Source organism: Simochromis diagramma, unplaced genomic scaffold (genome assembly GCF_900408965.1).
Source record: "Simochromis diagramma unplaced genomic scaffold, fSimDia1.1 OVJJ01000235.1, whole genome shotgun sequence".
Lineage (NCBI taxonomy): Eukaryota > Metazoa > Chordata > Actinopteri > Cichliformes > Cichlidae > Simochromis > Simochromis diagramma.
In genome coordinates this window covers 328,264-344,829 of record NW_024386861.1, presented here as the reverse complement: position 1 = coordinate 344,829, position 16,566 = coordinate 328,264, and the positions used below count along the sequence as shown (strand labels likewise).

The 16,566-nt window shown below is 45.2% G+C and overlaps 2 protein-coding genes across 2 annotated transcripts; both read left to right on the top strand.

Annotated features, from left to right (window-relative positions):
• The first annotated feature begins 628 nt into the window (after positions 1–628).
• Positions 629–11,498, top strand: LOC120733239 (ribose-phosphate pyrophosphokinase 2-like). Its single transcript, XM_040031304.1, has 7 exons — positions 629–951; positions 4,193–4,376; positions 6,389–6,487; positions 6,797–6,921; positions 8,722–8,895; positions 8,980–9,139; positions 10,481–11,498. The coding sequence occupies exons 1-7, from the start codon at positions 830–832 to the stop codon at positions 10,571–10,573; spliced, it is 957 nt and encodes a 318-aa protein (XP_039887238.1). The 5' UTR covers positions 629–829; the 3' UTR covers positions 10,574–11,498.
• Positions 11,499–13,771: 2,273 nt separating this feature from the next.
• LOC120733249 (thymosin beta-12) lies at positions 13,772–16,328 on the top strand. The gene is made up of 3 exons (XM_040031327.1): positions 13,772–13,903; positions 15,131–15,243; positions 15,341–16,328. The coding sequence occupies exons 2-3, from the start codon at positions 15,144–15,146 to the stop codon at positions 15,370–15,372; spliced, it is 132 nt and encodes a 43-aa protein (XP_039887261.1). The 5' UTR covers positions 13,772–13,903; positions 15,131–15,143; the 3' UTR covers positions 15,373–16,328.
• The last annotated feature ends 238 nt before the right edge of the window (positions 16,329–16,566 follow it).

Below are 16,566 nucleotides of genomic sequence, written 5' to 3'. Positions count from 1 at the left end.
ACCACACTATATTTGGGTAAATCTGGGCTCGTCGAGTGGAAAATGTTGGAAAGATGTGAGGATGTGAGGATTTTAGATGGATTGAGCCTTAATGAGAATAGCATGAGGAAAGGCTTTCGTGTATTAATAATTAACAGCGAATTTAAAAAGGAAAGCTTGTTTCTCTTGGAATGAATAATAGCTGTGTAGTTATTAATTCATAAGAATATTTAACAATTAGTTTGGCACATTATAACAGCATAAAAGCTGGGGCGTTTTACACTACGATGCTCTCGACAAACTAAATGGAAATGAGGAGATATATATATATATATATATATTTTTTTTTTTTTTTTTATATATATATATTTTAATAGAATAAAAGTTTAAGATTGCTTAATGTGCACTAAATGGGAAAGCATATATATTTGTTGTGCAATAAAATGTTGATTCTGATTATAGTATCAATATATTAAAAAGTTAATTTATAAGGTAACAAAGTCACATGCTACACGGTGAAATCTGAGCAGACATGGGGTAACCTGGGACAGTGTAAGCCAATAAAAAGATCGATTTGAAAGATGTCTTGAGATAACGCTCTTCATTTATAAGTGGACAGCTCTGCCGTCCAATGAGGGGCAGGCACTTCCCCTCACCGTGCAAACGCTGAGCTCGTATTTCCTCTCCGCCGACGGTCCCAGCAGCGGTGCGATGCTCACTCTCCAACCTTAAGCTTCATTTCTTCCCCCTTCTCTTCCCCCCAAGCACCCTTAAAGCGGGGACACCTCGTGTCTTTTATACCTTTCTTCATTTTTCTTTTTCTCGAACAAGCAGCTCCAGGTTTTTGGACATGCCTAACATCGTGCTTTTTAGCGGGAGCTCCCACCACGACCTGTCCCAGAAAGTGGCGGATCGGCTGGGACTGGAGCTGGGGAAAGTGATAACGAAGAAATTCAGCAACCAGGAGACATGGTGAGTATATTTGGGATTTGCAGACTATGCTTGTTATCTTGACATTAACGCGTAACGGGTTTGTCTTCTCTTTTTGCCCTCAGTGCTTTGGCTCGGTGTCCCCATGTGGGAGGGTTAGCTTCTGGCTAACAATAGTTTACTATTCACGTCTACACGTGACTAGCTAACCACATGTAAACATAGCAGGTTAGCTTGCTAAAGTTGGGGCGTCCTTTATCGGACACCTGCGCTATCCTTATCATTGAGGACTTGTTTTATTACTTAAAATGCTCTGTTCACCTGTCTTGCGTGCGTTCAAAACAACAGGTGTAAACCAGCGTCACGTAACACTTTCTTAATGCCGTATTTTGTATCTGCGTCGCAAACTCCACAACGAGCTCGTGTCTTATCAAACTCGGCTTTGTAGCCATTTAAAGGGATTTTCTGTTAGCTAGGAAAACGCTACTTTTGAGAAGGGAACAGGCTGCTACTGCTGTTAAATAATTTAAGTTAAATTGTGGTTATTACGGTATAACTGATTCAAGCCTCGCTCGTCGTTGTCTCGGTTAAAGTGCGCTGGTGTGCGGGGGTCAACTACGTCCGATAATGGATGCTGGTTTACCCTGCTGTCATTTTAACACACTCTTGAGTTAGCTTGCTAACTTCATAGACCGAAATATGGCTAAACGCTTGTAAAGGCATCTGAAGGCATTAGCATACATTTAAAAGGTCCACAGCAGCCACAGAGATACGTTACATGTTAAATAAGAGCACAGCTTGTTTCTGCTGCCTCTGTGTATGAGGGAAGATAGTTAACTGTCCACTGGTTGTGTCACATGCGCTTAATTTGAGTTTATATCCACAATACCGAGCTCACCATTAGTTTATCCAGTGCCCACACGCATGCGTCGACCCTTGTTTAATAACTTTCAGCTTTCCACGGGGCTTTTATTACTTTTACTGCTTGTGGACTTGAATGTGTGCAGCCTGTCTGAACTCTCCTGCGGGATGATGACCTTTTGGTTTCATGTTTGCATGCCTGTGCTGACCCCGAGCTCTCAGCCCCCAGCAGCTTCAAATTCAGCACATATGGAGCTGCGTGGGCTTCTTTTGGACGGAGTAACACGAGAAATGTAGTGTCTTCATTTTTTGGGGGGCTGCAGTGACCATTTCATTGCTGGGGGGTTACTCAGAGATGATTTCCTTGTGTGATGCACTCGACTGCATCTGTTGTTTGGTCATCTGCAGTCTCTCTTAAAGGTGTCTGGATCCTTTTTCCATTCACAGCTTTTAAAAAACAAAAATCCAGGGAAACTCTTGATTATCTGCGGCGTGTTTGCTCTCCTGGGAACGCAGCTGTTTGTGCGACACAAAACAAAGATTATTTTCTCATCCTCTCACAATAATGGGAGGCGATGGCAGCTCTTCTCAAATCTTCCGACTAAGACTTCACTTTGTGACAAAAACAAGAGCGTAAATCCCTGGGAATAAAACGGCATGGAGACTTTTTATTTGTGCTCTTTTTCCCTTGATGATCAGGCTGGGGAAAATACTCTGTTACTCAGCTCAAGCTGATGGAGTTGAAAGACCCAGACATGGAGGATAAAGGGAGAATTTGAGGCTATTAGTGGACTAACTTTGCAGACTTGGAGCGATATACAGTATCAGTGTTTGCACAGCCTCTGCTGATGTAATTAAGTTCTATTAACTGTTTGTCTAATCAATATTTGGGTAAGTCTGAGATTACCTCTTAACTTCACCTGTCCCTTAAAAGAAAGCTGGCATTGAATCCAGGTCAGATCAGGTTCAATGAAACGATTTCAATGCGCTGACCTGTTGGTGCGCTTACAGGTGAAGCTGCAGGTAGTGACACCTGAACAATACAGTAGATCAGTAATTGGATTACATGAGCTTTTTATATAGACAGAGTAGTGGCTGCTGTCACTTCATCACACTTAATGTTTGACTTTTGGACAGCTGACCGCACAAAAGGACGTGTAAACATGCCACCATGTAAAACTGCAGCTTTTGTGGCAGCGTGATTCTCCCCCTGCATAGCTGTGCGTGCAGTGATCACATGACTGAGGTTGACGGGACTTGGTCATCTCCCACAGAGAAAGTGTCTCTCTCTCTCACACACACACACACACACACACACACACACACACACACACACACACACACACACACACACACACACACACGACTCAGCCCAGACTTGACCTTTAACACTAAAACCTGCAGTGTCCCACAGTGCAGTTTGTGTGAGTGTCAATATAAAGGTAAATGTGTTGTTGGGGATTTTCTGAGCATCACAGAACCCTGTAGTTTTAATATCAGATTTATAATATAATGTGGTCGAGTGCTTTGTTGTTGTTTTGACTGATCCATCCTTGAGTTTTTCTTTTACCTGGATTTAAGCAACAAGACACCAAAGTTATGTTTCCATCTTTGTGCTCAGTTTATGTCTCTGGTAATTTTGCATCTTTGGCCTTTTGGAGATTTTTTGTTTTGAGGCGATATTCTGTCTCGAGTCTTTTAAAGTCTCTTTGTGGCTTTTTAGAGTTGTTTAGCTTCTCTTTGTGGTCTTGTGCCTCTGACTTGTATCTCTTTGGAAGTGTTTTTACGCTGTGGGGTTTTCTTTATGCGTTTTTTCCTTTTTGCGTCATTTTGAGTCTGTTTTTGGTGACTTTGAATCTTTTTGACTGTTTTGCTTTGAGTTTCTTTGGTAACTCTGAGGATACGTTCTGCGTCTTTAGAAACTCTAAAGCTTGTTTCTCATCTCTCTTTTTTTGTGGTCATTTAAAGTCTTTGTGGCTTTCGTTGTGTCTCTGTGGTCTTGTACCACATTGGTTGAATTGTCTGTTCATTCTAATTTGTGTTGTACAGTTATTTCATTTTTAACCTTAATTTATATTTTATTCCTTCCTAGTTAAATTTACCCTTTTTAATTTTTCATATTTATTTCCTATCTTATTCATAGCCTTTCCTTTTTTTTGTTTTCTTTAGGTCACGAGCAGTTGTCCAAGCATTTCACTACATATCGTACTGTGTATGACTGTGTACGTGACAAATAAAATTTGAATTTGTTTACGTGTGGTTTTGGTCGTTCTGTCAAATGTCTCATTGTCTCTTCAGTCTTGTGGGTTTCTTTGGTGGTTTTACTCAGAGATCACAGGGTCGTGTGTCTGTGTGGCTGCTTGGTTTCAGCTCTAGTCTGGGATGTAAAATATATTCTTTTGCCTGCATTTTTGTTATACAGTGTGGAAATTGGGGAAAGTGTGCGTGGTGAAGACGTGTACATCATTCAGAGCGGCTGTGGGGAAATTAACGACAACCTAATGGAACTGCTAATCATGATAAACGCCTGCAAGATCGCCTCGTCATCCCGTGTCACTGCCGTCATCCCCTGCTTCCCCTACGCCCGACAGGACAAGAAGGACAAGGTAAACGCCTCACCGCTCTGAAACCCTAACACCAGAAAGAGTTCAGAACCAAAAAGTCCAAACGTCACCTCTGCTTGTTCCTGCGAGCCACATATATATTTATATGACTTTAATCCTGTAAACTGGCATTTAGTCACAGGCTGCAGTGCAGCTGTGAGCTTATACAAACATAAATGGTCCTGTGGGCGCCGGCTCGAGTGGAGGCTGCTGGGTAATGAGTGAAAATCTGTCTTTGTAGGAGACGTTAAAATGCAGATTTCAAAATCTCAAGAACGAGACCAAACAGGTCCCCGGAGAACGTTTCTGCCTCCCCTCTGGCAGGTTGACGCATTAACTTAATCGCACTGACGTTTTAATAAGAAATCCCTCAAGGTCAGCAGCGGCGTCGGTTCGCAGGCAGACTGACGTGTCAGAAACCGGCTCAAGCTGCTGATCTTGTAAATCATTATCTCGTGTTGCCACAGTTGTTGGTGTGATCAGTGTGGAGAATCACGTCTGCACGAAGCAGCGAGATGGACGCGGTTTTCAACTAATTAGCACCTGCGGAGGTTCTGATCCAGCGAATTAGCGTCCTGTCCTCTGACTCCTTGCTTTCCACCTTCACTCTGCCTGCGTGTGCGCCGAGCTCCACTTATCTAACAAAGTCTCATCGTAGCACGTGAGGGTCAAAGCTCTGTGAGCACTGTCTTACCTCATCCTCGTTTACACCAGATAAAGATTCTACTTTAAAAACGGGCCGAGTTCAGGCTTCCTGCCAGATTCTGTTCGTTTGGAAACGCTATACAAACTTAACCCGGTTCACATTTCACAACACAAACAGCCAAGCTGTCGCTGGGATTTATATTGTCCAGCATAGTGCATGTGTTGGTGGCTGTCAGGTTACTGTTCTTAAAGAAGGGCAACAGGAGAAAAGGCTGATGGTGTCAGATTACACAAGAACTGGACTGAAAATCAGTGGCAGCAGTGATGGGGGGGATCAGTCACATACTACTGACAGATATGACAAGACAGCCGGCCTTGAGTTCAGGCTGTGTTGAAATACAAAGGTAAATATTGACTTTCAAGCTCATTAGAATTGTGCAAACTCAGTTTTTGTCCTATATGTTGTATTTCTGTTCTGTTTGCACGAGCGACAACAAGTCTGCACCATTTCCCCAGCAAACTATAAAGACGTGAGCTGTGACTTTTGCACTACAGGATATAATAACCATATTTACCACATTCATTCTGAACAACAAGCTCATTTTGTGCTAGATTATTATTATTTTAAGTTAAATTTGATCAAGGCTGAAAAAGCTGGATCTCTGAGGCCGCCCACCTCCACGATAAATAAGTGGAAGGAAATAGATGGATGGAGAAAACGGCTCTAACTTCCTACAGAGCTGTAATGTGTTTCAGGTGAATAATGAACGTCCTCCTGACAGCTCAAATCTTTTTATCTCACGTACTTCAGACTCCACGCACAGCTGCTCACTTTATCCTGGTGCAGGGAGCATCTAGCCATCATGAATATCCAAGCTCCACATTTAGTCTAATCACCGGCCTAAGCGCCGCTCCACCGTCATGAACACGTATTCGAGTGTTCTGTCAACAAGCCCTGACGCGTCTCTCGAGTAGACGCAGCAGCTAAACAGCACAGGCCCCGAGCGGCAGCCAGACCTACATTGCTGAGGTGACCCCCAAAGCAAGGACTCTGACAAAGACGGAGCCGTCTACGTGTGCCTTCAGCAGCTGACAATCACAACACACAAACTTTGAACTTTGTAGCAAAACAAGGGAGGGGTTTTATTTAGGTTGCTGGAGCTTTTATAGCTTTAGTTTCATTTTTGTAAATAAAATGTGTGAAAATGAAAGCTGGCTGATTAACATCAGCACAAATGTTCAAAGGTGCTGCGAGTCAACATAAAATGATTATACAAACAGTATGGTCACCATATAGGAGGGGAAAGTCCTTTCGGCGTATTTACCCGTGCATACTTACCTCCAACGACTGTGTCTCAATGCTTCCTCAGAGCCGAGCACCCATATCAGCCAAACTGGTGGCTAACATGTTGTCGGTGGCTGGTGCGGACCACATCATCACCATGGACCTCCACGCGTCACAGATCCAGGTTGGTGCACCAGTGTTTCCACCTCTTACTGCCAAACTTGACGTACAGACTGAGAAATCGCCACATAAAGACCATCAAATCTGCCTGTTAGCACCTCTAAGTCTCACACACGGCTGCACAGGTGCTTGTAGATGGACCTAATACTGCTGCTAGCTTCATACGAAGCTGCCAGTTTCACAGCAACAGTTTCTTAGAGTGATTTGAGGGTGAATGTATGCTTTGATCCAGTTCTATTTGTGCTACACGTGTTGTGTTTGCATGCATAAAGAGCTAATTGTCGTTTTACTCTGGTCCGGTTCTGTTTTTAAGGGCTTCTTCGACATTGCTGTGGACAACCTGTACGCCGAGCCCGCCGTCCTGCAGTGGATCAAAGAACACATTCCTGAGTGGAAGAACTGTATCATCGTGTCTCCAGATGCAGGAGGAGCCAAACGGTAAGCCGCAGCGACACGAGATAGCGGGGTTAAGGAGCACCACGTATCTCTGCATGATGTGAAATGCTAATAAGCTGCAGACGGACTGTATGCAGTGAACTGTGACCACTGTTTTCATTTATTTGTGCCGTCTTCAAATTCAAACTTCATGTCCCATCATGCCTGTGTCTCCTAAGCGTCTTTGAGAGGTTTCTGGATCATGACTGGAGTCCAGCTTTGGGTGCGCAAGAGCGTGACGTGCAAGGCTGTGCCATATCTGACTGTACGCAATTGTATCATTATATTGCGTTATCAGCGATATAGCAATGCGTTGCGTGTCCTTTCCCTCGAGCTGTGGATGAAAGTTACTGATGTGATGGTAAAGGAGGGCTTTAAGCAACTCCTTAAAGCGCTCGACCCAACACGAAGATCCCAGGTAGAAAAATGTTTTCAGTTTCAATTCTAGTGCGAGACTGTCTCGTGCAGGCTCATTTTATGCTATGTCACTGCAGTTGTGTTACTGTGCTGCAGCTGCTGGCACCTCACAGCAGTAGATTTACTCTTTGAATTAAACAGCGTGTCGTCAGTGGCAGCGGCTCATTGGAAAAGTCGTGTTTGCTCTAATAAATGCTGCCGTCTGCGAGCTGCAGTCGCCGATACAACACAGTTCAGTATTTCTTTTTTCTGTGGGAGTGTTGTGATGTCATTTTGGGGCTGTGTTGCTCGCCCTCAGCAACGACGTGTCTGTAAAGCCTCAGTGCTGATGGTGACTGAGCAAAAACCACATCATGAGCTGGAAGGAATGACCCACAGAGCTCAGGCAGGAGTGTGTTGAGCACACGTTATGGGATCACTGCAAAAGAATGATGCCTCGTGGAAGGTTCCTGAAGGGGAGTAAAGGCCATAAAAGCTGGACTGGAGCTCCTCCTTAGTAAAAAGCTTCTTTTCCACCAGCAGCTGCTTGACTTGGCTCATCTCTGTTTTTAGGGTTTCCCATTATTAGGTGGTAGCATTTAAAGACGTGACGTCAGCAGACTGCAGGCCGCCGATTGGACGAGGAAAATTATGCCACACTAACCAACGACAAGGTGCAGATGTTTAGCAGCAGGTGTACCATCACCTCGATGTGCCCCATTGTTGTGTTTGTGTCACATAAAATGACATCACAGGACATCCAGGCCACGTTGCTATAACAACTCCACCCACATTGAAGTGGTACTAATGGAAAACAACTGAAAGAGTCGGTTGGGTCTGTGCTGGTGGAAAAGAGGCAATAAACAAACAGACAAAAGGCTCTTATGTGTCACATTATATTTTATCACCTGCCCAGTATCATCTGATTGGTGCATGATGGAGGTAGCATCGTGCTGCGGTGGCTAAGACAAAACTCTGAGGGATGTGACTCCGACCACATCAAAGGTCCTGAAAGTGTCCGTGCACCTGGTCATATCAAGAACACACAGACTGCACTGACCCCCCCCCCCCCCCCATCTGTTTGGCCATTCGTTTGTATTGAGTGTAGAAAAGTGTAGTGAACGTACTTCAGGGTCTGCTGGTGCTGCAGATGGCTGATGTGCTGATTCAAGCTTTAGCTCGGAGTCTTTTTCACAGTGACATTAGGAGAGATCAGCAGAACCTCGGTGATTATCATCTGCTTAGTTTGCCAACTGCTTGCCATTTTGGAAGTTATTTGATGTCATCCTGTAGAGAAACGAGGGCGCACTGCGGGGATTTCAGTCACAGCTTTGTAGTCGACTTGTTTGAGAAGCAATTAAGGGTTGAGTCTGTGCATGTCCCTCCTCTTTCCTGTCCTGCGCTCAGCGTGACGTCCATCGCGGACCGTCTGAATGTGGACTTCGCTCTCATCCACAAAGAGAGGAAGAAGGCCAACGAGGTGGACCGCATGGTGCTGGTCGGTGACGTCAAGGACCGCGTGGCCATCCTGGTGGACGACATGGCCGACACCTGCGGGACCATCTGCCACGCTGCCGACAAGTCGGTGTCACTTAGATGGTTTTGTCTTTGGCTCGTTTTATGTATAAATGTAGTGACTTTTTTTGGTAATTGTTCCACTTTTAGGCTAATCGATGCTGGAGCTGTGAAGGTCTACGCCATCCTCACGCACGGCATATTCTCAGGTCCGGCCATATCTCGCATCAACAGCGCCCCGTTCGAGGCTGTGGTGGTGACCAACACCATCCCGCAGGAGGAGAAGATGAAGGCCTGCCCGAAAATACAGGTATACACAACAGCTGCCGTCTTTAGATGAGATGGTGCACAGAACTCAACCGACTGATGTTCGGTTGGTTGGGATCGTCACTGGCTACAGCAGTGCAGCAGCTTATTCTACCAGTTTACCACTTTGGCAGTGCTAAAGGTGTCCAGACCTGCAGCGGTGGATAGTGTGGATCCTGTTTGGATTTCCAGGAACTAAATTTGGCTAATTAGGTGTAAAACTCCCTCATGTAGTTCTGCTGTGGTTACAAATGCTCAGCTTTTGAGTAGAACCACACTGTAAGATCATAATACAACAGTGACATCCAGTGGTATGACCTGTTCAGCTTTACAGGCCTGGTTCTTAGCTGACAGTTTGGTGTGATAAAGCTGCTGAGGCAAACACTTGGCATCAGGTTGAGCTTTTGTCTGCAGTTTCTGTCCTTCAGGGAAATGTTGCTGTTGTAAGTCAGTTTTCTTTAATTCTGTTAGAAACTTCCAGATTCCTGAGAATTCAAACACCAAAATGTAGCTTTACAAAAATGGATGTTAAGTTAGTTTTAATTTTTCTTTCTTTCTTTCTTGTGACCATTCTACATGTTTTCATCATCTCTTTCTTACTGTCTTTCTCCTCCACTGCTCTCTCCAAGCCTCCTCTGAGCTGAACTCAGGGCTCTGACACATGGAAACGTGCTCGTTTATCACCAATGTTGTTGAAAATTACTTGTCTGCACATCAGACATGCGACTCTTCTGTCTCTAGATGGCTGACAAGAGCTGGCTAACCACCAACAACAAACAGCTGGTTATAAGCTAGCATAATGTTGGCTAACATTGGGTTCAGATTTCCTGAACGTCACACTTTCCCTCTGAACAGTTGAACTACTCTCACGTGTGAGAGATCGTTCACCAAGCGTCCGAGTCTGACGACGTTAGAGCCACACAAGAAAGTTTCCCTAACAGCGGCAAAAACAGCAACGCTTACCGACTGCAAAGGTCTGGAAATGCTCAACAACTCCCCTCAGCATCGCTGTCATCAGTGACTCATCGACTCGTATCAGGCTCCTTTCAGGAAACTTTACAGCCTCCTCCAGAGTAAATTGTTGTGAGTGCTTCACACCCAGCATGTTGGGGTAAACGGTGATCTGTCAGCCTGTGCTCACTAGACGAACACTGGCCAGAGCATTGTTAAAATGTGTTAAACAAAAGTGTTTTATACACAAACAGTTGTAGAAACAGGGTGGCCAGCCACGGCTGCCGCGCAACAAAAAGAAGAAGAAGAAGAAGAGCAAGGCTGGAGGAGGCATGCAGCAGATGTGATTTGTGCTACTTTCTATCTCACGTTACAAACTCGTTATTTCCTGCAGGTCATCGACATCTCCATGATCCTGGCGGAGGCCATCAGGAGAACCCACAACGGCGAGTCGGTGTCCTACCTCTTCAGCCACGTACCCTTGTAGAGAACAGGAGCTCGTCAGGCCGCGGGGCCAACGCTTTCGGGCACACCTCCTCCAGTTAAGGCTGAAAACAAAAGAGGCCTGATGGCTTTCAGCCAAAAGCCCATGTGACTGTTTAAAGGTCACGCCCACATTGCCCTTTACATCTCACCCAGCAGACAGAGAAATATCACTTCCTCCTCCGAAGACCAACTTTGTATTTATGAGCTTTTTTTTTAGTTTTTTGTGCCCCTCCCCCCTCTCTCAGTTTCAGTATTGCTAACCTTGAGCCCAGCACTCATTGGCCTCCACTTTAACCAAAGGGTCCATTATGTAACACCGTGTATTATTTGTACCTCACTTTAAATTAAGCTTTCCACTGTGTCGTGGGTCAGCGGTGTTTCTGGCCCTTTATGCTTCACAAAGTAATAAAACATGAAAATGTATCCGCGTCCCTGCTGTCACTGAAGTGTTTGCTTTTTCAGAGCTGCTGAAAGTTTTCTAGTTGTAGCCGAACTCTAACACTTTGATTCTGGTAGTTCAAGCTTAGCGCCGTATTCCTGAGCGTAGTTCAGAAGCTGCATGGCGAGCGTAACTGTACCGACGTGACCACGGGCACAGTCGAGTCAGAGCTCGAACACTTTGTTTTAGTTCCTCGTTTCTTTGCCTGGTTCAGCTGCACGATGTTAGGGCAGCCTTCCTTCCTGAGAATCGCACTAAAAGGAGATTTAACGACGAATACGAGAGGTCACGATGAGAAATGGAGCATCAAGCTTTGTTCTAGTGTCGATTTCAGCCCTAATTTGTTTTTGTTTTAAAGGTGAATCAGCTGTAATGGGTCACATTTGCCTGCAGGTGGATTGAAAATGTGATTTCTTCTCTTTTTTTATATATACATATATAAATATCTGTGTAACACTTTGACAATAAAGCTTTTGACATTGGCTTACCGACGCTCTCCTCATCATCTCTGCGCTCCTGTTTAGTGGCACTAAAGAAGCACATGAGCAGCAACATTGTAAAAGTGGTAAGATGGGGGGGTTAAAGTGTTCTCAACTGACAAGCTTTGGGTGGAATATACTCACCTGACACTTTGTTAGGTACACCTTAGTAGTTGGTTTAACCCCCTTTTTTGCTTTCAGAGCTGCTTTAACTGTCCTGTAAGGTTCTGGAAACACAAAGATTTTGATTCATATTCACATGACAGCATCACAACGTTGCTGTAGATTTGTTGGCTGCACACCCTCCTGTTCCAGTTTACCGAGCTGAGACTGGTGGTGACTGTGGAGGCCGTTTGAGTCCAGTGAGCTCCAGTTTGAGGGTTATTGAGCATAATCCTGCTGGAAGAAACCGTGAGAAGATGAATGGGCGTGGTCAGCAAACGCACTCGGGCAGGTCGTTCAGTTTAAACGATGCTCGAGGGGCTCAAAGTGTGCCAAGGAAATATCCCCCACACGTTACACCACCAGGAGAGGGAGCTGTTCTGATTCTACCTTCTGAATATTACAGCAGAGATCAAGACTCATCAGACCAGACGACGTTTTCTAGTCTTCTAATATCCAGCTTAGCTGGACCTGTTTGAACTGTAGCTTTAGATTGCTGCTGTTAGACAGGAGTGACTCGCAGTGTGGCCTCCTGCTGCTGCAGCCCATCTGTATCGAGGTTCAAAGCATTTTACACTCAGACGCTCTTCTGCATGCCTCAGCTGTGAAATTATGTGAGTCATTGTTGCCTTCCTGTCATCTCAAAGCAGCCTGGCCTTTCTCCTCTCACCTCTGGCATCAACGAGACCTTTTCTCCCAGAGAACTGCTGCTCACTGGAGATTCTCTCTTTCACTCCATCCTGGTGGCTGTGTGGGAAACTCTCAGTAGATCAGCAGTTTGTGAAACACTCAGACCAGCACACACTTAAATCACCTCCCTTCCCCATTCTGATTCTCAGTTTGACCTTCAGCAGGTCTTGATGTGTCTACATAAATGAGGTGAGTTGCTGCCATGTGATTGGCTGATTGCATATTTGAGTTAAAGAACAATTGAACAGTACTTGTAAACTTGCACAAATACACAGTTCATGTAAAGCACAGAACCTCTTACTTAGAAAGATAAAAATAATCTCTGTCTTATCTTTATGTCAGAGGCCCTTTGACTTGTTTCTGATGTCTAAAAGGAGGTCACACCTTTAACTGTTTTAACTGACCCCGTTTACAGCCCGACTGAATGCACGCAGAAAAGCTGAATTGTTGCTAGGTGATTGAAGAAAGTTTAAAGGCTGCATTTTTGGCAAATGCACTTACATACATTGTTCTAAACACAGTTTTTACTGCAGTCTGCCTAAACAGAGAGCTTTCAGTATCAGAGCTCTTGCCAGTGAGGTGGGAGGAAAAGAAGACCACAGAGAAGAACCATGGATGTATTGAAGGAGGTCGTAATGAGAGCTGGTGTGACAGGATAGGTCTGATGACCCTTCAGAGAGGCCTGACTTCAAAGAGACACCTGAACTTATGTATCGGTGCATTACTGTGTCTATATTTTCCTAATCAAAGCCTCTGAATATGCCTTCTGTGGAGGAAATGGATTTCTGCAGTTTAGTCAGTCTCGATAAAGACGTCCTGGGAGTCTCTGGGGAGGTCAAAGGTCACAATTTAGTATAGAACTCCTTAACGTATGGTTGGATTTCCCACTTAAAGGCAGATCCTTTGGAGAAACTCATCTTGAATCCAATCTAATCTACAAATGAATCACAATGGAAATGCTGCAAAAAGAGGGAGACGCACAGCTCAAATGAAGCTGCCACCAGGTGGAGCCCAGCACGCATGGAAGTGCAGTCAGTGGCACGTGGAAGTCCTATCAGGAAGGACGCAGTTTTTTAACAATTTTCCACAGGTCAGGCCTTCAGAGAGCGGTTTCCAGATCAAACTGAGCGAACGCAAAAGAGCCACTCAGTCAGACGCGTGCTGATGTTGCACTCAGTGCAGTGGCATCATGTTATGAAACTAGAGGAGTGGAGTGTACCATTCAGCTCAGTGGGGATTTCACAGTAAAAACACAGACACAAAAAGCAGAAATCCACATCTTTCCATTCCTTTCATCTGTCACGTAATAATAATAATAATAATAATACTAAGAGCTTACTACAAGAGGTGGTGGTGTGTGTGTGTGTGTGTGTGTGTGTGTGTGGATGGAGCATTCAGAGCTTTCCTCCAGCAGGGGGCAACGGAGGACGGTCTGGGGGAGCGGTGATGTCAGATGTCATTAGCATATTTCTGAGTATATCTAACGCTTGCGCAAAGACGCGCCACTACTGCTGCAACAGCGCGCCGAGCACAACCTTTCCAGACATCAGCCGACACATCGGTGAGTAAACAGCTGCTCGGCATCTCATGCTGCTTTTCTGTTTTTGTGATCAGCCTCTTTGTGCTTCACCGTGTGCAGCTGGGAGAGCTGAGACTGTCGGAGTCGATGCGGGTAAATGCGCAGTGGAGTGGATGTTGTGCCAAAAGTGATGCCACAGCAAAGAAAGAAAAAGGAGACAGAAGATGATTCGATTTTTTCCTCTTTTCTTTCTGTCCTTGAGTTAAGAAGGTTGCAGGTTTTCTAAGCTCCCATCAGAGTGTAAATGTGACAGCAGGGTGGGCGTGTGTGCAGCGTCTTTGTCTCAAGCATATCAGCCCATTTCCTTTGTTGCTGTGTGTGTGTGTGTGTGTGTGAGTGTGTGAGAGGGAGAGAGGGAGCCCTGCACCCACCTGGTTCCCTTCATAAAACCACGCATTTAGATATTTTCCCTCGTGGGTTTGTTCGAGCAAATGTTTAGGGTGGAGGTTTAAAAAAAAAATAATATTTTTTTTTTAACGAGCTGGGTGAAGCAGCTGAGCGCCAATCAGGGCGGTGGTTCCTTGAAGATTGCGCACCAAAGGGAGAAGTACGTAACAAGTGAATTTTGCGGATGTTGTGCGCAGTTTCCATGCTAGTGGACGCTCATAAATCCACATTTTCCAACATTTAGAATATTACAGCTTTTATTCACTCAGCGTCATATTTTAAATAATGCGCACAACTTGGCTCCCCCCCCCCCCTTTTTTTTTTCTCTCCCTCATATGCCCAGCATGGGAACTCCTATTGTTATGTAAATGCGCGCTGAACGCCTTGGACGGGCTTCATTGTCTTCCCCCCTCCCTGTGTGCAACATCCCGGGGTTGTGTGTGTGCACTTTTTGTGTTGGGTAACGGGATGGATGGCAGGCAGTCAAATCAGGCAGGGCTGAGCCGCAGGCGAACAAAAGAAGGCGGACTCATCGGCGGCACATTCGAGGGAAAAAGTAGTCTGCGGTTGCGCAGTCAACTTCATCTCGAGCCGTCGATTTCTGGTGGCTGAGATTTTTAGGCAACGCCCTTCGACTGATTAAAAATGTCAGCTCGGTCCACATGCTCGGTGCTTTCTGCCCTTTCCAGAAATCAAAGAAAAGCCACTGACATGTCAGATTTGATGTGCCGTGTATATTTAGTGTTTTGCTTTTTGTTGCACAACTTTGCGCGGTGAATAATATTAATCATCTCCCTGCTTGTTCCTTCCATCTTTTCTCAGACTAACTGCAACAATGAGCGACAAGCCCGACCTTGCAGAGGTGGAGAAGTTCGACAAGTCCAAGCTGAAGAAGACAGAGACGCAGGAGAAGAATCCGCTGCCTACAAAAGAAAGTTGGTGTCCTCGTTTCTTCTGGATTCCTCTTTTTTGCACGATTCTTTTCGTATCATTCCTTACCCCTCCTTCTTTCCTCTCTCCTCTCCTTCACAGCCATCGAACAGGAGAAGCAGGCGACGTCGTGAAGCCCCCACCTCCCGTCATGCACTGTACACCCCTCACCCCTCCTCCTGCATTGCCTTGTTTTCAGTCACTTCTTTTTAGCTGTATAACTCTGTAACCGAAATTATGAAACGATAACCAAGCTGCACAGCCTGTGGATGGATGATGCCTTCGCCAGAGCGCCCACCCCGACCCCCACCCCTTTACTACTGTCACCTTTAACCACCGTCATGCTCGTCCTTCCGCCAGGGAAGAGATGAGGAAGATTTCTCTGAGGCAGAGAGGGAAGGGAGGGGACTGCAGAAGATGGTCCGTGAATGTGCACGTCTCTCCTTTTAACACCGCCTTGACCACCAAGATCGACGTGCAGTGTCAAGAGGGCGAGAGGCCTGAGGGATGGGGCGTGGCCTGCGTCCCAGGAAGCTCATCACCGTCTCACCAAAACCCACCAACCACCACCCAACTTTCTGTGTGGCTGCTTTTGCGCCAAAGCTGAGGCGTCAAGCTTTTTTTGGTTTTGTTTTTGTTGTTTTTCTAATTTTCGGAAATGCACAACTTCGTCTGTACGCTGGCCAAAATGTTCCCCCCCCCCCCACAACCTGGAAAAAGAAACTGATACTGTTGTTTCAGTGTTTTCTTTTTTTCTTTTGTATGTACACAAGGATTTAAGAAAGTGTAACGGATGCCATCTAGATTCTGGGAGATGCGGTGAAAATGTAACGTGCTTTGGCCCTTTTTCGTTTGTTGTGTGGAGTGATTCAGGATGGCTTTTGTGTTGTTTCTGAATTGTTTCAAATGAGAGAAAAGGAAAAAAATGATTCTGCCAATCGATTCCATGTGTTTGCTTTGAACCGTAGAGCGAAATTCTTTTGGAGTTTTGTATATTCCCAGCAGTCATGTTACTCTGCCACAAACCATTACCAGAAATGGAAAGAAAAAAAAGCAGTGAAATGTTGTAATAAAAAAATTTGTTACTAAAGAGGTGTGCTGCGAGAGTTTATCTGCACATTTAAATGTCCCCCACCCCCACCCTGCATGCTCTATCACAATCCTCACACTTGAAGGTAGTTAGCAGGAATTTAAATGGGCTGCAGCTTACAGTTCAAGTCTTAGTCGAACCTACTTTCCACACTACCTCACTCTTACCTTCCTATAGGCTTACTTAACGGATGAGGCACCATTGAAAGGCTTAAATGTCTTCCACGGCCGGGATTTAC

What these genes read in the sequence shown, in the direction of transcription:
- LOC120733239 (XM_040031304.1), top strand. Translation starts at nt 830, where the DNA reads ATGCCTAACATCGTGCTTTTTAGCGGGAGCTCCCACCACGACCTGTCC. An exon ending in TTCAGCAACCAGGAGACATG is followed by an intron (nt 952 to 4,192) that starts GTGAGTATATTT and finishes TTTGTTATACAG; the next exon opens with TGTGGAAATTGGGGAAAGTG. An exon ending in TCCACGCGTCACAGATCCAG is followed by an intron (nt 6,488 to 6,796) that starts GTTGGTGCACCA and finishes TCTGTTTTTAAG; the next exon opens with GGCTTCTTCGACATTGCTGT.
- LOC120733249 (XM_040031327.1), top strand. Translation starts at nt 15,144, where the DNA reads ATGAGCGACAAGCCCGACCTTGCAGAGGTGGAGAAGTTCGACAAGTCC. An exon ending in TCCGCTGCCTACAAAAGAAA is followed by an intron (nt 15,244 to 15,340) that starts GTTGGTGTCCTC and finishes TCTCCTTCACAG; the next exon opens with CCATCGAACAGGAGAAGCAG.